Source organism: Gavia stellata, chromosome 5 (assembly GCF_030936135.1).
Source record: "Gavia stellata isolate bGavSte3 chromosome 5, bGavSte3.hap2, whole genome shotgun sequence".
NCBI lineage: Eukaryota > Metazoa > Chordata > Aves > Gaviiformes > Gaviidae > Gavia > Gavia stellata.
The window spans coordinates 21,117,631-21,132,917 of NC_082598.1; the positions used below are offsets into that span (position 1 = coordinate 21,117,631).

Below are 15,287 nucleotides of genomic sequence, written 5' to 3' on the forward strand. Positions count from 1 at the left end.
TCCTCAGGAAGCACACAGAAAGGAGCCTTGGGGCTGAATTTGCTGTTCACACCATCTGGATATGATATCTCAGGCCCTAAATAGCAGCTTTTTAAACTGCTTCTCAAGCTTTAATGACATAAATCCCGCTACATCATACTAGTGCAAAGCCACTTAAACCGCAGCTAAAGATGTTTTTAAGCTGATCTTTCTGACTGCACTGAAATGGGTTTGAAGCCCTTTCAGTGTCAGCTCTAGCTGCGAAGCAATTCGAGAAGATGCTGCCTTGTAGCGGCTGATTGCAGCAGCTCAGCTGAGGTGCAGCACTGACCGTAAGAGAAAGCTTAGTCCTTTCCAAGGCAAAGCCAGACAGGCTAATTAAGCTGTAAGTAACGATGATGTAAGGTATTATTTAACTCGTTATTGAGACAGACCTGGAACGCTCATAGCTGGTTACAGTGACCTGGCCTGGCAGGCGGCAGGCAGCAAGCGACAGCGGCTACCAACGGCTTCATAGGCTGCTGTCACGAAGGCGCCTCTGCTAGGTGAGCGGTTGGACACACCGTAAGGCTGAAGCAGTCACGCAGGGTGCGAGGACGAGGACACTTTTCTCCGCAAGCTCCGCAGAAGCAAAGGGCAGAGCGAGCAGGCCGGGCACGTTTGGATGCCGCCAACACCAGTGTGGACAGGTGCTGGCACTCAGGCTGCGCGGCCAAAGCCCAAGACTCACATGTCCTTACACTTATTTCCGACTTCCTTTCTAGCAATGATACATTATAAATTTTTATTTAGGAAATAGAAGCAGCGTGTGAGATTTTCACCAGAGCTTTAGGCAACCGCTATCCAGCCCAAGGTGCGCGTAGCCCGCTGGCTGGAGGAAGACTGCCAGGTGCCCGGGGAGAGGCGGCAGCTGAAGGCACCGCCGGGGCGGTTTCCTCGGCTCTGGGGACAGCGTGGGGCCTCCTGGGCTGACCTCCGCGGGGGTCGGCGCCACACCGGCCCGCGGAGGGCACGCTGTCCCGCTCCAGTCACGGTGGGCGGTGGGGAACTCTTCTGTGAGGCGTCGCTTTCCAGCCGGACGCCGCCGCGGAGGACCGCCCCCGCTCCCGCAGTTGCCTGGTAACGCCGGTTAACGAGGCGGGGTGCGGCGGCTAGAGCGGTCCGGTGCAGGAACCCTCTCGCGGGCAGGAGCGCAGCGCCGCGATGCTGGACCCGGACAGCGGGCTCTCCCTCACCATAGCGCGGATCGTGCAGCGGCTGAAGGGCTCCAGCCTCCACTCCCAGCTGGAGCGACAGGCCCGGGTGAGCCCCGACCTGGCGCTGTGCCCACAGGCCCGCCACCCTTTCCCGCTCCGCGTCCCCGGCGCTTTGTTCCCGGCCGCCCCCGGCCCGGCCCGGCCCAGCCCGTGCGGCCTCCGCCGGGGCAAGGGGCCCGGGGCCTCCTCTCCCTCCCTCCTCGATGGGGCTGGGGAGCGGGCTGGCTGGTTTCTAGAGCTGTATTTATAGTTTCACCCCCTGGGACTAAGGGATTTCGCAGTGAATATGAAGACTATCCTCTTGAAATCGCACTGCTTCAAATACTTCCGAAAATGAATCGCTTTGTCTGTCTTTTAAGCTGTAATTTTTAAAGCTTTAAATATCATCATCCCCCCCCCCCCGCCCCCCCCCCCCTTCCTCCTCCAAAGTGAGAAAATGAGGATTTGGTGAAAGGAAGTGAAAATAAATTAAAAACGCACATGAAAGTACGTTTTCGTAGCTGGGAGAGCAGTTGCTTTTTTATGTTTAGTAACTTAACTGCACTTAAAACCGGATTTTTGTATTTTGGGTGAACTTCATTTAGGATGTTTCAGTTTCAAATTGTGTCAATGTTCATGACCATAGTAACATAGAAGTGGTGCTATAATGATTATTGTGCCTTACTGAAATATTTTGGGTTGGGTTGTATAAAATCTTGGGTTTTTTTTTTTTTTTTTTTCCAAACAGTGCTTAAAATTGGACAGATTTTTTTAGGATAGAATATCCATTATCTGCTTTAGTTTTGTTAGGTTTTTAAATGAAACATGATTTTCTTCTCTTAATATCCCTAAAGATTTCCATAGCAAGTGACAGCACTGCATGCCTTTTCTGGTTTTTTTTCTTTTGTTTTATTTTTAAATTTGCTGATTTGGTCTTTAAATGCTTTTTAAAATGTATGTCTGCTTTGCTCTTATGGACTGACTGCTCTCTAAATATGTGAGTAAGCGAATGTGCATGACTTGAAGGGGGCTGGAATTATAGAATAGTATAGACGTTGGGTTCCACTAAGTGTTGGGGAATTCAGCATCGCAAGTAGGTAGCCTGACATGAGGTGTGGAGAGTCAAATGGAGCACAAGTCTTGTAAGGAGCAGCTGAGGGAGCTGGGGTTGTTCAGTCTGCAGAAGAGGAGGCTGAGGGGAGACCTTATCGCTCTCTACAATGAAGGGGGTTGCAGAGAGGTGGGTGTTGGTCTCTTCTCCCAAGTGACTAGTGACAGGATGAGAGGAAATGGCCTCAAGTTGCGCCAGGGGAGGTTTAGGCTGGATATTAGGAAAAAATTCTTTACTGAGAGAGTGGTGAAGCACTGGAACAGGCTGCCCAGGGAGGTGGTGGAATCACCCTCACTGGAGGTGTTCAAGGAACGAACGTGTGGATGTGGCATTGTGGGACATGGATTAGTGGGCATGGTGGTGTTGGGTTCATGGTTGGACTTGATGATCTTACAGGTCTTTTCCAACCTTAATGATTCTGTGCTTCTGTGAAATGCAAGACCTTGTCCTCAATAAAGGCAGTGATGGCATTTCAGAACAGGACTCTCTTTTAACAACTCTGTTACGGATTATAATAAAATGTGTATGTACTCACCTCTGCATTCAGTCTTTTCTCTCTGTCTCCTGTGAGGCCTGATTTTGCAGTCATTTGATACTTCGCATCTTTTGTTTTGAAACACAAGGAAGCTTGGTGTCGTCAGGACTTGGCAGGGTATTTAAATGCTGCTGGTGGATAGTACAGCCATTTTGTACAGGTGGATGCTCTAAGGACCTTAACAGTACCCTTTTGTGGTGGTGTTTGATGTCTGAAAGGGTAGTTAAATGCCTAAATCCCTCCCTGACTCTATAGCATATCAGTTTGCTCAATACAAGCAGAAACTCTGCATAATCAAAGCATAGAGGTAACCTATAAAATAAACAAAACACGGTGTAATGGCCACCAGCAAATCTGTCATGATAGCTTTGCAGAACACTATTTTACGAATTTCTTGGAGAAGAAAAAAAACATGTATATATAGGTCAGAATATTATTCCAGTCATATGAAGGCTAAGGGAAAAGAAAATAAACAGGGCAACAAATATTCAGGTTGATTCTTAGAGTAGGTGTTTGAAGAGTTTGTAATAGGAGATTAAATCAGAACTATAGTTCAGTGTAGTGATCTGAAAGACTGGAAAGTTTTTAGATACATCAACTAGAGGATTTCTCAATGTAGAGAGTTATCTTTTGGAGGTTGTAGTTTAAATTAATAGGGCCAAATGTACACCCTGTTTGTCAGGAATCTGTGTGTTCTCCTTGATCTTGAATTTTTTTTATTGACCTTGCATGCATTTATGTTCTTTAATGTACAGTATAGACTTGTTTTATTTATAATACTTGTATAGTCATATTATTGCTATACTATGCAGTTGCAAAGGCCCTATCAGTGAGTTCCTTATCTTTGCTCCATCCCTTAGCAGCTGTACAGAATTCTGAAGGTTTCTGAATTTTGCTACTCTCTTTATTAAATTAATGCTTGATTTCCCTTCCGTTACATGGGGTATTTCTGTAGCTGCATCATCAAATATGGAATCTTTGCTATTGCTATGCATCACACCTGAACTTCAGTCTATTGAAAGGACATGGTGGGTTTTTTGTCCGCTGGTTAACAGTCAGTTTCTGAACAATGCTTAGTCTGCACTGATTGCAATGTTGATCTATAGGTGGTCCCTTTTTACATGATTTTTAAGCTATTCTTTGGGAAGCATACTGTATTTTGAGAAATCTGTTGAGGCAATGCATCAGAATAAAACTTACTTATTGTTTTGGATATTTATACTACAGTTATATTTTACCTTTACAAAGATTGCTGTTTATCTGTCAGTGTAGAAACTGACGTTGCTGATACTCCTTCCTCAAAAATATTTACTGTCTCTGAAAACATGAGAGTCAGAAATGGATCATAAGGTCCATTATAATATTGCCTGAAATTTTTGAGAGGTCATGTAGTCTCAAACCCTGTATTTTAACTATTAATAAAACCTCTGTTTCGTAAATTTATCTCTTCTTTTAATGTCTAGGAAGGAGAGCTCAAAATGAACAGTTTCTTTCACCAGTTCATAGAATTTTGGGGAAAACACAATATCCTGACATTATTTGTAAGAGTTGACAGAGTAGCCCTGTGGTTATGAACTGTCACACCAGCACTATGCTTGACTGTCACTGGGAGCCTGAGCTAGTGTCAAGGACTGCAATACACAATCTCTTTCAAATAAGTTTGGCATGGGCACGAGGTGATTTGCTGTCTCAGCTTTAGCTTTGCAGATACCAAGGTAATCACATTTTTGTCCCGAGGACTGAAGTAGAGGTAGGGTCATATGCTTGTTAGTGACAATTTGGAAAATAAAGGTTAGGTTGATTTTGTAGGTTGCACTTTGGTATATTGATAATGTGCCTGCAGTTAATAGAAAGATGTTAATGCAGGAAAGAGTGTCAATGTGCCTGTCATTTGCTTTGGAATTTCTTCTGAGCATATTTTGTAGTGTGTTTGAAAAGGAAAGAGTAACAGTTACCAAGAGCCAAAATATTAGATAGTAGCTTTTCAACAGGTAGAATTGCTGCTGCGATTAGTGGGGTATCAGAGGAGAAGTCGGATCTCACATGCCCAGGCACAACTTTCACTGTGAGTTTGTAACCAAAATTGTTCACTTTTGTTTTAATTTTTCTCTTCCCTTTCTGAAATGTGAATGTTTTTAAGGTAAAAATTAGAGGTGGTTAGAAAAACTGAGACATGGACATCTTCAATCACAAAATGCAGTTTGAAAACAAATTTTTTGGTGAACTCTTGCTAAAATTTTGTTTTAGAGAAAAGCTTTGTCAGTGAACTGACAATAAAAATGGAACAGTTCAGAGATGTGAAAAAATTGCTTTTTAACACATTTTCATTTGCAGACAACTCAGAAACTTTGTTTTTCATCATGTTTGAAGGAAGCCAGGCTTTATTAATTGATTAAGATGATTGATTAATCAATCTTAATTTCTGTCCTCCACAAACCTCTAATAGAAATCAGTCTGACTCTGCGTTGCCTGGAACCTCTAGTGGCCAGAGGCAAATAACAAGTAAAGTTTAAAACCAAAACAAACACACACACACACACACACACCCCAACCAAACAAAAGATACAGTAGCTTATTCCTAAAGAACCTTTCTAAAACAGGAGGTGGAAATAAAGTGAAAGATAAAGGTTCTAAATTATATTTTAAATTGAATAAGAAAGACTCGCAACACAAGCAATGCCTCCGGGCATTTTCCGTGTAGATTTTCTCAGATTTATTTCTTGTAGGTGTGTCTGTGGTGGGACAACTTGAAGGAGAACTTTTAGAAAAACAGGATAATGGCTGTCAGAGTAGGCTAAAAGTGGTAACCTGAGTGTAAGAATCACCCCTGACAGCCCATCCCACTCTGACAATTGAGTATTAAGTTTGGGAGTGAGAAAAGATTTTAGGAGGTACTTGAAGGTATGAACAAGGTGTGGAGAGGAGATATGCTAGGATATGTCATGATCAGAATGATTGTCCAGAGGAGAGGACCCTTTGAACACACCAGTGACTAGTACCAGAAAGGTTTAAAGAAAGTATTAATCAAAGTGAGAGGTAAGGGTCTTCACAAGACTTTAAATGGGTCAAAGAAGGAGAGGAGCTTGCTTTGGGAGCACTAGGAACGTTGCAGCTGGGGTATTGCCCGACTGTGTGCTTCTAGAGGGAGTACAGATAAACAGAATAATTTATGCAGAGTGAATGGTCTGCAAGAAATCTGAGGACATTATTTTCATGACATTTTTCTGCAACAGTTTAAAAAAAAGAAACTTATACTGATCCCTACTTAAGTAAAATATCAAATTACAGAGGAGAATGTTTCTATGAAATGTAGCATTTATTTAATAAAACTTAGCAAATAAACGTAGGCTCATGAGTCATCATAGATAATTAATTATTCCTTTTCGTGCATTGTATTTAACAAAGGGCTTACTGTCCCCTCCTGATAGAGTTTGTACTTTGGTTTAAATGGTTCAGTAGTAACATTTGCAGTGCAGTGAATTTTAAATCGAATGCAGTTGTGAATACGTTGAACAGATTATGGAGTTCAGAAGCAATGCAAGCTTGGTTCGCAGATATTTTTTTTAGTAATGTAGATTATATGTTTTACCTTGTCTGTGTGTATTTTATTTGCAGCACTAATTTTATATTCAAATAAAACTTAGAAAATTTATTAAAACAACAAAATTACATTGTTAAAAATGTATCCTGCATATCTTGTGGGAGAGCATAACATTTGAAGCTGTTTATTCCTGTATGAGGCTAATTGAAGCTCTCTGTTTCAACTGCTAGGTTATTTTTACTTGTATACTTTTTCCCTTAGTGTAATTACTGTAGAATTGTACAAGGGTTCAAAAGTTGTCAATGTAATCAGAGTTTTATACTTAATGAAATTTGTTTAGTTATGCTGAGAATGATTCCTCTTTCTGTTACAGAAATGTATAAACCAAAATCACTCCCTTAAATTTGTAGGATTTTAAGTGTTTAGAGGGTGTTTACATTGAAATTGTTGTGGGTATACTTGAAGTGGTTTTTAACAAGTCTGCTTGATCCTGATAAAATCTAGTTATGGCAGAATGGAGTATCTGAGAAAAGGTGAATATTTATTAGCTTTCATTGAATTTACTTCTGCTAAAGTTGAACTATATTTGGGGTAGTGTCGTTTATTGTAATTTGGGAAATAATAGCAATAAAAGCTAAAAACATAGTGCACTTGTGCAAAATAATAATGAACAGTAATAACTGCTCTGAGAGTGTACATACTTGTCTAAAACAAAAAGGCTTTGAGGATAAATGAATGGTGGATGGTCTGCAAAAATATTTAGATTGTGTAAAGTTATTTGCAGAACTGTTTGTGGCAGGATAAAAATATGTGTTCATCCGATGTAGTTCCACATTTCAGTATAGTTGGATCACTTCTCTGCAGTGTTTATTCTTGTTGAGAAAAGAAATAGTTTAACCCTGGAGTTATGCTGGAACACTTTGTTCTGTCAAGCCTCCCCTTTGTAGTATGTTGCTGGTCCTCTACGTATTTTCCTGTACTTCTTAGAGTGCTGTGCCTTGGTGGCTCATCTGTCCTCTTGCATGATCAATGTTGCTCCAGTCATGGTGACTGAATGCCATTTCCAAATTTAGATGCTAATTTGCAAATAGATTTGTCTCTTTGTGTTCACTTGTTCTATGAATCAATTTACTACACCTGCCAACTTTTTCCAACTAGCTCTGTGCTATCTTTTTGCTTGCTTTCAGCCAGATCAATGGTGTCTGGATTTTATTCTGTCTTGGCATCCAAGTGCAGAAAGTGTAATCCATTTAGAGTAGCACTTATGATGGTGACTGCCCAGATCTCAGCAGGATACCTTACCAAAATCAAAGGTAAAGAAGATGTGCAGAGAACATAAACACAAAGGATTGCTAGTGGTACCTTAACTGCCTTTCAGAAGGTTTGGCAACATTTTTAAAGTCCCAAAATTATCCTTTCTCTTCTGTACAGATGAAGGACAAGAGGGTGTCAACAAATGCTGTAGTGATAGCTTGTTTTATGAAGGAATGTCTAACAGCTGGCTGCTTCTTGATTTGCAAGAAGCTGACCAAGACTGTAGTTAAACGTGGACACCCAACGCCTGAACCCTGGTGCCCTATCCATAAGAATATGCACAATGCCAGTTATATTGGAAGAGAAACTACTAGGCATTAACTTTTAATAAAAATCATTTGTTATTACTTGCTGAATTACGCTGCATTCATACCTGTCTCCTTTCATGAGTCTGTCTTGGCCTGACTGAGCCTCTGAATAGCGTGATTTCTTCCCTGGTCTGGCTATCTCTCTTTGCCTTCATGGGTTGTTCCCTGATGTTGCTCACTCTCCTTTACCCTGTTTGTGGTAGCCTTCTGATAGCACCAGATTTTTTTTTTTAAAAAGGAAGATACTTCTTCATCAAGATGTGTGTATTGAAGTTGGAGAGTCTGTAGTTCTACCTGGGTATATGCTGCATTTTGATTATGCAGGAAATCAGTTCATCAGTACAAATTTCATCAAGGTGGCTTTTTCCCAATAAACCTTAGCAAGGCATTTTTATCAGTGTAAATCGTAGTAATGCTTTGTGTATAAATAAAATTTTGTCAATATGTTTTTCATTCTACCAAAAAACCATAGGGGATGAAAATGCAAATGATACTTAGGCAGTACATTGTATCAAGCAGTTTACAACAAACAAACCCTACCAAAATACCTACCTGTTTTTTGCAACATAGTGCAACACAGAAGTAAGTTAGACCGGTTAGTCCAAAGGCAAAATAAAAGTTTGTGGGAGACCCGGTATAGTAATTCTGGAACATCAGCTCTGCTAAGTCTCCTTGACTCCTCAATTTAGTGCCCATAAACATCCGTGTAAATTCCAAAGAGGTACCGTTCTGTTAAGTTACGGCAAAGCAATTCTGAAGGGATTTCCTTTCACCTACCGAAATAAGTATTTTCTTCTTTGGTTATATTACACAGAGCTAGAGTACATTGTTCTGTGTTAGAACTGGCTGCAGCCGCCAGCCGGACTGCCTGCCAGATTCTTACCTTTCACGTATCCAATTTCTGATTTTAAAACTGATCAGCAATCCAGTATGCAATGAGTCTGTAACAGCAACAGTTTCTGTGGCTCTGTAGCTCTGCGTAGCACTGTAGGACTCTATCGATCATAATCCAGAAGTAAACAAAAGGAAAAGTGGAAATGGGAGGAGGCTTTGGCAATTGCATCCCGAAATGACACGAGTGGGGACAGAAGTGCACCCATAATTTGGGGGAGAATTTTCATGTTTCTTATATAAAAATTTGTCTCAGTAGGGCATTTTGCAGTCAAGAGAAGGAAAAGGACACAGGAAATAGGCTAAAAATAGAAGTTTTGATAAATTAAAGATTAGCATAGGAATATTTGCTGCAGCAGGGCTAGGAATAGTGACATAGAACTTGACTGAATAAATGGGCGTGAAGAGATGAAGGTAACTGGTGGAGATGCACTAATGTAATCCTTGGAGAAAGTTTTCCTCGAAGTGCTGTCCTGCTTCCTTTTGGACTGCCACCCTGCTGCATACAAAAGAGTCACTGTTTTTTTGTTCTGCAGCTGGGGAATAAGCTCTGTTGGGAACAGCAGTTTACAAGAAAGTCCTCTGTTGTATCTTTTGGGCTGACAGGGAAAATAGGAAGTTGTCTGTGTGGAATGAACTCCTTTATCTTGTCTAATGCAATATGCCGTATCAATTTCCAGGAAACCACCAAAAAAAAAAAAAAAAGATCATCAATATGAGTGTCAGACCTTCCTTAATGAGCCAAAAGCTCACACATTTTACATATGTGTGAACAGCAGAGAATTAAAATACTATTCTCCTGATTGCAATTTTGTCACTTCTTGCCCTGTTTACAGTGTCAAGACAATTAACCCACTTTTTAGTAGATTGTAAAGCTCTTTTTTGTTGTGATTCTTCATCTGTCAATGACTTGTATCTGTGAGGGTTTTTTGCATATCTAGAAAGGATTTTGAAGCATGTGTATCAGGCCCCACAGATAAATACTGCGTGGACCTTGGGATTAAAATTGGCCATATTTAACCCAGAAGACAAAGTTGGACGTTTACAAAAGTGTGCGCAACAACTTCTGAGCAACAGCAAGGCACAATCTACCCAGTTTGGTGCATGTTACTTCATTTAAAATTCATACAGGAGAGGTACAAAACCACTGCCTTGCAGCAGAAAAAAATTAGACTCACTCTGACATACATAAGTCCAAAACGGACACAGGACTTTCCATCAAAGTAGGTTTAGAAGGAATCCTTCATAAGATATTCCTTGAGGCTGTTGCTTAAAAGGGTATTTTGTGAGCTGCCCAAGAACTCCCATGAAAATCCTGCCTTTAGCGATGATCCTTTGCCTGCCTTTACCATTGTGCTGAACAGAATGTGTGTTTGTCATTTGACATAAGAGTTGTGCAACTCACCACACCTTATGGCTTGTGCTTATGATCACCTTTCTTTCTCAGAAAGCATGCTTACAGTCTCTTTGCTATTGCAGTCGATAAACCAAATATAAAAGCCTTCCTTACCTGTAACGGCCAGGTGAATTAAAATAAGAGCAGAAATGCTGATGCTGTCAGTCTCTGCATTATTGGCCATTCCTCCTTTCAACTAGGGAAAAAGGAAAGATTTCCTTAAAATTCTGCATTGTGAATTCCTCTAGACCAACTTTTCCAGCAAGCTGTGCAGCACTGCAAATACCTTTTTCTGTATATAAACTGTAAGGCAAATGATAGGATTGTGGAGTTTGTTAGTTTTGCGTGATGGACCTAAAGCATGCCATGCTGTCAACAGTGCTGTTAGAGCTGGCAAACAGTGTAAGCTGGTGATATAGAATCAGCAGCTGATATGCCTACAGCATATTGCTGAGTAGCTTTTGGTAAGAGATATCTCGTGTTTCTAGGTAGGTGGTGTGGCCATATGCTTCTAATATATGCCTTGAGCTGTCATGGCAGTGGAGTAAGTTGCACACAGATCTTACAGTTATTTTTGAGTTAGCAGCCACGGGTGCTATTCTTTCCTAAACCTCTAGCTTTATCCTCTGGTGTTAATCAGCTACTGCCACACTCCATCTTTAGGAAAATATGTAGTAGAAGTTACTTCACAGAAACTCCTGAGTTCTGGTTGTTGTCCTTTTGGACATTTGTGGTCTATTTGTTTTCTTCTCTTGCTCTAGCTGTAGAAGAAGAAGGAGATGCTATAGCAGTTGCTCCTGCTGTTGTTGAAAAATCTGCAGCAACACCTGCGTGGTAGAGTCATGGTACGGTTGTAAAACTGGTTGGTGCCTAATTGTCTGTGTTGAGAGCATTTCATTACAAGAGGTTGTATATACCTGGTAGTTACAGCTGCAGTGGGGAATGTTCGGTCAACAGTTTTTATTTGAAGTTTGAAGATGGCATTTCTTATCTGAAAGAGGTGAACTGTGGAAGGCTAAGTGAGAAGTTATGGAACATTTTCAGTTTGAGTCTTTCATGTAGAATACAGTGAGTGGCTTCTAGTTATTTACCTGTGTGCCTTATGACCAATCCTTCAATATGTAGTGTCTAGCATTTGTGTTAAGTATGTGGGGTACTTGTTCAGAATATTAAGTGTAATATGTCTCCCTCTCCCTTGTCTCCCCTTCCCCATATACAGCTTTTAGCACTGATGTAAAAGCAAAGACATCGAGTGAGGAAAAAGTTGGCTGATTTTTTTTGGCTGCAATTACTATTGTCAATTTAGTAGGAAGCAGTTTGCTTTGTGTGTAACCTTAAGCATGTATGTTTCTTGTTTCATAACTTAAAATACATAATTTACTTTCTTTTTAGTGCTTGTTTAATGCTTATTTATTTATTTTTCATATTAGGTTAGTCTACACAAACCAGAAATTAAACTGGAATCACTAAAAGAAGATATCAAGGATTTTCTGAAGACGTCAGGTTTGTAATACTTCATTGATACATTTGTGGGTAGTATAGAACTATGTAAGAATATATATAACATACATGATGAAAACAGTAGTTTGTGCAGCTTAGTATCTTGTTGCTGACAGTAGCCAGAAGCAGGCATTCAGTGATTCCAGATAATTAAACGAGATAGAGAAAATTTAAAAGGGAAAAGTTCTTGGATTCCAGCAGGATTTTGAAAAATGTGCTATGCAAAGAAGTGACTTTATAATTTTATAAGATACTAGTAATTTTTTTGAAAATTCTGAATGATACAAGAGTTCAGTCACTTCTGAAAATGGAAATTAGCATTCATGGAGGTACTCTTGAAAATTTTACCGTTAGTTAAATTTTCAGTTTCCATTTGAAGTTGTAGGCTATGTAACTATAATGTGAAGATTTGATGATAAGTGATGTAAGATTTAAAATAATCAGGAAAGCTGTGTCTATTAATATTTATAGTTGTTTTAATAATATGATTGCATTGAAAAAATAGTATATCATTATTTAACCAAAACTGCTTTGTAATTATTTGAGCAGTCGATGGAAATAAAGGCTATTCCACCTTTATATAGGTCTCAACTTGCAGTTTTTCCTACCTTAACTAGGTTAAGGTTTCTTCATCTCTTCCTGTCTGTCTGGTGGGTAGACGTGAATTGAGACAGGTCAGAAAACTGTAGTCACTCTAAAGCAACCTCTGATTCATGTTCCATTAGTATTAATTCCTAAATTTGTCTTCTGGATTTTTTTTTTTTTAATTTTAACAGGTTGGGAAAAGAAGCTTCAGAATGCTGTTTATAGTGAACTCAATGTGTGAGTTTATTTAGTATTTTTATTTAATAAGTTCTACTCATATGATTTACTTTTGATTCATTTGTATATATAGGTGTAGGATGTGTTACTGTTATCTGCAAGATCTGTCGTACCAAGGGTGCCTGCTTAATTTCTGTTTTTAAAGTGCCATTATTTCTTTTTCATCCTAGTGAAAATATTGGACTCAAGTACCTTTTAAAGAATGAGTGAAACAAGTATCACCACATTTTTTAGTTACTTCAGTAATTTCTTTGTTGTTTTACTTCCAAAGGTACCAACAGTCATAATATAATTGTTGTGTAGCTGAGGTAGTTCCTGCAAATTAATTTTAAATATTTTCAGATGTTTATTGCATTGCACATATTTGTTGTATTAATTATTAAAAAAAATATTTTAAGATATTGGATCTCTAGACTTACCAGATCAGTGCTTATCATGCTTGCGACATGGTTATAAACACACTGAAATTTGTGAAATTCCCTTTTTATTATTGTTCAGTGAACTTTGGATTAGACTTCTGGGAAGCATAAGTTGCCTTTACATGCTGGCAAGGTGGAAGCGTGAATTTCATAACAAGTATAACCATAAATGCAACTGTATAATAAGAAACATATATGCAAATCTATTTGTGCTAATTTAAGTAAGCTTATTAGAGTTAACAGTTTTGAACAATGTGTCTTAGTAGTACGAGGGACTCGATTCAGCAAAATACTTGTAAATGTATCTGTTAGGAAGGATTCATCTTCATCTCATCTTTCAAGCTAAAAATATTTACCTTAGTCTTTTGGACTAATGCTTATGCTTTCTTTGGGTTCACGCAAATAAGCTGCAAACAATAATGAAATTAGCGTGGAAAATTGAAATTAACTAAGAATACCATCATTTCATGAGCATTATGGAAAAGCCAAGAAACAGCATTGCTGAAATCTGTTAGTATTGATTCCATTTTACACATAGGCGCAGAGTTGTCCAGAACGAATTAGCAACAAGTACAACAATGACCTCACCAGTTAAAAATGGGAAGAGATTTGGACAGGGTTTCCCAAAATCATATGATAGGAACTGATTGAATACATATAAACAAATGAAAATTCAGGCTAACTCTAAGAGAATCTTTGTGTAAATTTTGCTTCCTGAAAGGCATTTGAGACAGTTAAAATTAAGCTGGATTAAATGTTTGGCAATAACTTATTGGAGAGAATCTGCACCACTGGAAGACAAATTAGTGTTTTGGTTTGTTTTTTTTTACCTTTGTTCCAGCTTTTATATTTTGGCATAATGAAGTTCATGAATGGATGGATATTCAACTTTGCTTAGGTCAACACCACGAAGTTCTAATTGCTTTGGACATGTACATGTTCACTATTGATTTTTAAAAGGAAATCCTTCAAAAAATCTGTTGTCTCTTGAAAAAATATAGTATCCTGGATAGTAAAAGTTCCAGGGAGTCATAAAGATTACATGATGTGAAGAGGATACACTTCTAATATAACCTGATTTGTTCATAGAATTATTTGATTTTATTTTACAAGTATGTGAAATTATGAGGAAGTATTATTTTTAATATAAGTAGAACTCATGTTGAATTGTTATTAATACTTACATATCTTTATGTTGTTTGTGTCCATAGGAAAGGATGAGGAAGAAATATTTCTAAAAATAATGCTTATTTTTAGTTCTTGATCAACATACACAGTGGTTTTACTAGTGCTGTCATGAAAGAAGTTATGTTTAGATTTATAAATGCAGGATTAGTTAAGCAAAATAAAAATCTGAGCATTTAAAATGTGCTATACTTTCTTTAAGGTTTCCTTCGCCCTGTCATCCTGCAGCACCTCCCGAGCATATGAAAGAACCATTAGCTTATATGAGGAAAGCACAGGTTGGTTGTTATCAATTTTACCGTTCATATCAGATCTTTGATTAGACTATTTGAGATTTATGCTCTATAATGTTATTGTACAATTTCTAGGTTTTATAGCTTAGGAAGAACATAAACTTGTAATTGCATCAAAGTTAATAATAAAGTTGTATATGTGTAGTTTTATATACATACAAAAAATGCTCAAGTAATTCTCCAACCATGAAAGAAGTAGGATACAGTGGCAGGTAGGTGAATATTGTAGAATAGAGACGATATAAAATATGTCAAGGAAGAGAATTTGATTTTGTTGGGAAGAAGAAAAAGTGTAGCTATAGGTCATTTCACTTAGGGTTGCAAAAATACTGTTATGAAGAAACACTGGCAGGCAGTTTGGCAATGAAAGACAACAGGCTGCAGAGGTAGCGAGATCTTCAGGAAGAAGAAATATATTTAGTACTTAAAAATGGGAAAGGAAGATGAAAAGTATAGAGCTAAGGAGTTTAAGTCATATTGAAGGAGAATAGGAGATATTGGACTATAAAAAATTAAATGGTGTCAGGAAAAAAATGCTTTTGCTTCATTGCTTTTATTTTTTCACCAATATATGCCATTTGAAATAAATTTTAAAAAGCCACATAAAAAATGTTTTAAAAAAAAAAATGCTTCCAGAATATGATCTAACCAAAATATCTGAGGTAAGGATAAAATTGTATTTAACTCAGCTGTGCGTAGAAATATATTGCAGTATTCTTTTACAAGGTATTCAACAAATTGTGTTACTTTTTCAATTG

General features: G+C 38.5%; 1 protein-coding gene across 2 annotated transcripts in view; it reads left to right on the forward strand.

Moving 5' to 3' along the window:
* The first annotated feature begins 1,176 nt into the window (after positions 1–1,176).
* TBC1D19 (TBC1 domain family member 19) overlaps positions 1,177–15,287 on the forward strand; it is a 53,379-nt gene continuing 39,268 nt past the window's right edge. The window contains exons 1-4 of one of the 2 annotated variants that reach the window (XM_059817757.1): positions 1,177–1,281; positions 11,741–11,813; positions 12,587–12,632; positions 14,439–14,514. In XM_059817757.1, coding sequence (XP_059673740.1) covers positions 1,183–1,281; positions 11,741–11,813; positions 12,587–12,632; positions 14,439–14,514 — 294 coding nt within the window. In that variant the 5' untranslated portion in view covers positions 1,177–1,182. The remainder of the gene's footprint in view (positions 1,282–11,740; positions 11,814–12,586; positions 12,633–14,438; positions 14,515–15,287) is intronic. The other variant, XM_059817758.1, reaches the window with a different exon arrangement.